Source organism: Mesitornis unicolor, unplaced genomic scaffold, assembly GCF_000695765.1.
Source record: "Mesitornis unicolor isolate BGI_N332 unplaced genomic scaffold, ASM69576v1 scaffold7571, whole genome shotgun sequence".
NCBI classification, from domain to species: Eukaryota; Metazoa; Chordata; class Aves; order Mesitornithiformes; family Mesitornithidae; genus Mesitornis; species Mesitornis unicolor.
Window position 1 is genome coordinate 83,531 of NW_010163046.1, and position 6,340 is coordinate 89,870.

At 45.5% G+C, this 6,340-nt stretch overlaps 1 protein-coding gene across 1 annotated transcript; it reads right to left on the reverse strand.

The window, feature by feature from the left end:
* Positions 1 to 1,329: 1,329 nt before the first annotated feature.
* On the reverse strand, positions 1,330 to 5,872 carry LOC104547934 (serum paraoxonase/arylesterase 2; the record flags this gene model as incomplete). The annotated part of the gene is made up of 6 exons (XM_010193806.1): positions 1,330 to 1,605; positions 2,546 to 2,674; positions 3,166 to 3,247; positions 3,893 to 4,093; positions 4,870 to 4,996; positions 5,707 to 5,872. Coding segments are annotated over 6 exons (864 nt in total), but the record flags the coding sequence as incomplete, so codon positions are not given.
* Positions 5,873 to 6,340: the final 468 nt, after the last annotated feature.

The window sequence follows — 6,340 nt, forward strand, 5'->3', positions numbered from 1 at the left end:
TTAAGTCCCCCGATTAACTGGGCATTTTGGAGAGGGGAAATGGGAAGCTGCGGACATTGGAAAGGGTGCAGGAGCCGAGCTGACACGTCATTCCTACCAGCTCAGTTCTCAACTCTCGCCCAACTTTTTGTGCCCAAGGAGGTGCCTTACGCCACTGTCCATTGCAGGGGCTTGGGCTGGAGCAGACGCTCCCTGGGGACAGGCAGCGATGTGGCAACACCCACAGCCTGCTGCAGCTGTGCAGAGGATGGGGGATGGCACCATACCTCCCTTAGCAACACAGCCCAACAGCAACACAGCCCCAGCCGTCAGCCCTGCCACCAGCTCCTTGCTCTGCTTAGAGCTGCCCCCTTCCCTCAGAGAAGGAACAGTAACTTTCATACCTGTGGATGAAAGGCATTAGGCTTATGTGTGCCAGAAATGAAAGGTGCAGGAGCCCAGAGGTATCAGCACACGTTTGCTGCTCAGGGCCGCTGCTCACCCAAACCTTAGGCCGATGGAATGCTTCCTCAGCCAGAACAGCAAAGCCCAACGACAGACGAAGGCTTGCACACACTCTGGCTCCTATCTCAGTGTTCGGGCTGCTCCAGAGAGGGTTATTTGCTCTGTCTTGTAGGCAGAAGCATGCCTACGTTTTCTAGAAGTAGTGGACTTCCCATGTACTCTCCAGGTGAAGCAAATTGCAGTGGGGAATCACAAAGCCAGAACAGCAATTAGCTCCCAGGGACTGGCTCTTCCTCCTGAGCCTCTGCTTCACAAGCTACCGGCCTTGTTTCTCTACACAGCAGTGGAAGAACAGGAGCAGGAAAATGCTACCACATCAGCTAAAGGATGCAGGTGAGATGGTGGCCTTGGGCAGGTCTGTCTGGTGACACGGTTTGGAGGGGCAGCCCTGGCAGGGGAGCAGCCACAGATAACACAGACCCTTTAGCTGAATGTCAGCATCTTTCACAAAGCTGGAGCAGCGATCAGAGGTGGGAACTTAGAGGACAAAAAGAGCTGCAGGGGCTGCTCTGCGAGTGAGGACATTATGCTGATGGAAGAAGAGCTTGCTCCCTGGGCAGGACTGGTTCAAAGAGCAGCTTCTGCAAGGCCGATGTCTTGCTGTGCACGCTGTACAGCACAAGATGGGTTCCCGACTTCAAAGGACCCTCAATTCAGTTTATTGCAAGTGATTACTAACACACATATGAACTCCAAAGTTACCCTTTGTTACTGACATAGGGTCCTCCACATTACAGAAATGAACTAATTTCTCACCTTCAATTCCATTTCCTTCACTATTGAGCAAAAACTCTCATTTTAGAAAGGAAGGTTAAAATACATTCCCATGAGTCTAGTTAACCTTTATTGCAACAGTCTTCTTGTTAGCAAATCTAGCAGAAAATACGTGAGTTCCCAAGGCATTCCATCCTCTCCGCTGCAGCAGATCTTACCCACACCGAGCTACAGCTCACAGTAGAGAGCTCTGTGGAAGACAGTTCCGATGAGCAGCTTTCCCTTGTAGATGGATGCCACCGAGGTTCCCTGCAGCACAGAGCCATTGTCAGCGTAGACACGTGTCACCACGGGCTCCTCTGAGAGGATGTTCTGGATGCACAGGACCTGCCGGAGAAGGGGGACAATCTGCTGAAACAGCTGCAGGTGAAAATCCTCCATGGTTGGAGGAAACATCAGCATGTTAATTTAAAGACATTAGTTAGGCTGGTCAGCTGGTGATTCCTGTGATAGGGTCACAATTTCTGCTGCAGTGAAGCTCTGTTCATGAGGACTGACTATTTTTTTAAGTGGTTGTGCAACAAAGACCCCACTTCAGTAAGTAAGCGAGGCAGTCAGCCCCAGCACTAGGCACAAGCACAGATTTTTTTTTTTCGAGCCTAAGAGTTATTCAGTATCTTCTTATTTTCATGCTTTTTCCAGACAGAATAAACAACTGTATCAGAAATCTACGTCTATTGAACATTGTAATTTTGAAAAGTGTATTATGGGAAGCTTTAGACAAGGCTGAAATCAAACAGACACCAAACAGCCACCAGCACTGATGGCTGCTAGCACACTAATGCCAGCACCGCATTGATTTCAGAAGGAAAGAAGAATTACAGTGTCACCTACTGATGAACCACACTTGCACAGATAAATCTTTCCAGTGCGAATGTTTCTTGTCTTGCTTTGCACTCCATTACTTTTTGTTTGGCAAAGAGGTGTTGGCTTGGTAATTAACACAGTTCATCAAAATCTGATTGTGTGGCCACAGGTGCACAGAAAGCAGCCTGAGGAGTCCAGAATGACTAAGCTACTGGGTGGACATTACTCAGTTGTCTCCCAAAGTTCTGAATAGGTGTCTGATAGCTGAATATGCGCTGGTCAGGCTTCCATTTGAGAGCAGAAGCTATAAGCTGGGAGCCAGCATGGTCTTTACTTTCACAAAGGCTGGCCAGGCACTTCACTATGTAATGCTGAGTTAAGTTATAGCAGAGTGATCTGAATAGAGCAACTTTCTTGCCCAGACATAGCCAAGAGACCAGTGACACCTCCCAAAAGGCACCTCAGAGGCCGGCAGATTTTCAGGATCATTGTAGAACAGCTTCATCCCATTAGGATGACACCCTATCCAGACATCTCCCGTGTGAGCGTCAATAAACAGGTTGTCAACCAGAGTGTCCAGCTGCAGCGTCTGTCCAACACAGAGGAAAACAAGAAAAAGTGAGAAGTTAAAGCAATCAGAAGTCCTGGAAGCTAACTACAGTGTAATCAATAGACTTGTCCATAACTTAGACCAAATTTTTTTAAATTATTTTCTCCCTCAGTGCCCCAATAAGCTTCATCCTCTCCATATCATGAGAAAACTCCTTGCTGCTCTGAGCCTCCCGCCCAGGGCTCATTCCCACCCACGCTGGTGTTGATTACTTCAGTGCTTTGTGGCCTGACCACAGAGGCAGACACCCACTGCAGCTCTACAGCACACCCGAGGGGCTCTCTCTGGTTGCTGGTGTGAGGGTGGAAGACCTGAAGCTCTGTAATGGGGCGCACAGCACCTCTGCAGACCCACAGCAGGAACCATCCAGACCAGAACTTCATATACAGGTTGAAATCTCAAGCATTCATGGGGACTAATCTGTCCAAATTTCATATATGCCTCTTTTTTATGGAACAGCAGCACCTTACCTTCACATGGGTTAAACTCCAATTATCATGTTTTTCCATAACATGGACATTATGGTCTAATACATCTGCCACATAGATGTACCTGCAAAAGAAAGCACCTCTTAGCAATGTGTATGAGTAAGCAGACACCAAAACCAGTCAGTTCCTCCCATGCAAGCCCAGCTCTCCCCCTTGAGGAATGCCAGCTCACAGCTCTCACATAGCAACAGACACTGCAAGCAGGACACTGAATTGAAGCCAACCTGCTGAGATGCTAATGTAGATTCACACTGTGCCGGTTCTTCCATTATGACACTGAAGCAGGCCTGGGATCATGAGATCCACAAATATGTTTTATTTTTCATTTAAGATCATCTGTCTAAACCACACGACTGGTTAATTCAGTCCTACAGACTTTGAGAATGTACTCCCCACTTGCAGAAATTCTGCCTCATTAACCCTTGCAAGTAGTATACACAAACTTCTGTGTCGATTGGTTAAAATGCAGCAATATTTGAGTTTATTGCATATAAACCACCACACAAACCAGCAAACATTGCCTCTAGTTAAAGACCGAGACACAGGACTCCTGTTCTACAGACCCTTCATATCACTTACATTGGACAGGCAGCACCTCACCTTACATGAGCCAATTTAGACACTGACCACAAAGGTATCATGTGTACAAATGAGGATTTTGGGATTCTTTTGTGTGATTGAACAAAATCTGAGGCGAGGAGAAACTTACTTTCTGTCGGGTGAGATGTTGATTCCATTGGCTGAATAAAATCCAGCTGCTACTTCTTTAACTTCTTTGGGACTGTAGTAAACAACATTTGACCAAGTCAAACCCAAGAACATCTCCACGAACATCAAGATGAAGTCAGAGAAGTAGTGGTCATTGGTAGCATAGAAGCTGTCTGGTCCCATAGCTACTATATCATTCACACTAAAGAAAAAAAATAAAAGAGAGAGAGAAAAATAATTTAAAAAGAAGGAAATGGAAGGAGGATTGTAGGACTGCCCAGAATCCAGTCAGGAAAGGGTCATTCCATAGACACAAAGGGGCTGCAATAACAGGTGGTACTTCAGAGAGATGCTGTGTTATTTAGACCCTTTTTAATTCTAATCTCTTCTAGATGGGCCTGGACTGTGCAGTGCTGACCAGGACCACAGGGCAGCAGTTAGAAATCTGACTCCCTGCTTACAAACCCATGGAAGTTTTTCTCTCTCAACTGGAAACCAGAGGTAGGAGTTGTGACAACTATTTTTTTCAGGCTTTGTTTATCATACAAACATTTTGTGGTAGGACAGACCAAGAAAATGTATGCAACAACAACAGAAAAGAAAAAGCTAAAAGTATGTTTATTTTTATAGTGTAGCAAATAAAGAATAATAAAATATCAGAATATTGATACCTGCAATGATCTGAGACTGGGTTATGTGAGAGAAGGAGAAATGGATGCCAAGCTAATTCACTGGCATCAACCACAGCAGTGCTTAAGACTGTTTTAGTGACACAACCATTAAAAATCTAATTTACAAAAGAGACTGGAGAAATGCAGGTTTTGATCACACAGATAAGAAGTAATAAATATGAGTAACAGGAAAGTTGGTTAAAGAGGAAATATCTCATATTAATAATATTCAAAAAGCAAAATCATCCTACTTTGGATTTTACCAAAGCAGCCTTTTCTGGGGAAAGATGGTATTAGGCTCCACTACCTGGTCAGAAGGTCATGCCGAATGGTTTTCAAGTGTGCAAGAGAATTGTCATCTTCTACAAATTTAAACAATTCTACTGTGCTCTTCTGATGGGGATGATTCACAACAAAGAGGTACACGGTGTCGTCTTAAAAAAAAAACAGAAATGGAAAGAGTTGAGTTTCACCAGATTTCTGCAACAGTTTGCATTGCTGAGCACCCATAGCTCTGAAGCAGCCTCCAGAGCTCCTCTGAGTATTTACAGACTTACAACTGCACCGCTAAAGGATAGGACACCTGAAAGGACAGTGGAAAAGACAGGAAGGAGAGCATGAACGGTTTTTTATAGGTAGTCAGAGCCTGCCATAGGAGAACACATTTTGCAGATGAGAACATGGCCTCACGTCTTAGCCACAGATTACCAGAGATTTTATAATTTACAAAGATTTGATAATTTATAGTTTAGTTACAAAAGTCTCCATTCTGGTCAATACTAGTTGGTGAAGCACAAATCTCCTGAAAACTCTTGACCCCAGGGTGAGACAGATGTACACTAGTAAAATTAAACTTTCAGTGGTTTTCAACTCCCCAGGCTTCTCCCATGTTTTCTTTCCTTTCAATATAGAAGACATCTTTCTGCCTCAGACACTCTGCGATTATGTGCAACGGCATTTGTTTAGGAAGCTGACTTTTAGAAAAGAGCCCAGCAAAGAGAAAAAGCCCAAAAACCTTTTTCTCTCCCAGTAAGCACTTGCTTACTGGGTGCAATGGGGGGTGCAATGCAAGGCCGCCAAAGGACTTCTGTGACTGCACTTTAGGCTGAGATTTGCCACCACCTCGGGTTCAAGGTCTCTTTACCTCTGTCTATGTACGTGCTGATTCCATGAGGGTTAAACGACGCCAGATCAAACCCTCGGCTGATTCTCAGCTCCACTGCTCTGGGATTGTCTTCATTCAAATCCATCAAAAATATTTCACCTGGCTTGTCTGGAGCAAGGCTCTTTACTCCTGGATATTTCAAGCCCTGTAAAATCAAACGGAAAGAAAATAATTCCTGGATAAAAAAGTAAAGGAAAGCATCACAAGGCTGAAAACAAGCCCTTGTTTGGGCTTGCAAGAACACATCAGGGTGTTCTTCTGCCCCAGCCTGCCATGCCATGATGGAGGCAGAGAGACCGGCTTTGTGTGTGGAGGGCATCAGGAGCCATGTCCAGGGCACCACCTGCCACCCAGGTGGTGGCACCCCTGTCACCTGCTGCAGCCACCACCCAGGTGGGTGCTTCCCATATGTCAAACCACTCTGTGAACAGGCACACTACGGGAACAAACTGGGAGTACCGCACCACTGAATGCATCCAATGTAGTAAAGCCAAGGGGAATGACCTCAAGTTGCACCAGGGGAGGTTTAGGTTGGATATTAGGAGGAATTTCTTTACAGTAAGAGTTGTCAAGCACTGGAACAGGCTGCCCAGGGAGGTGGCTGAGTCATCAT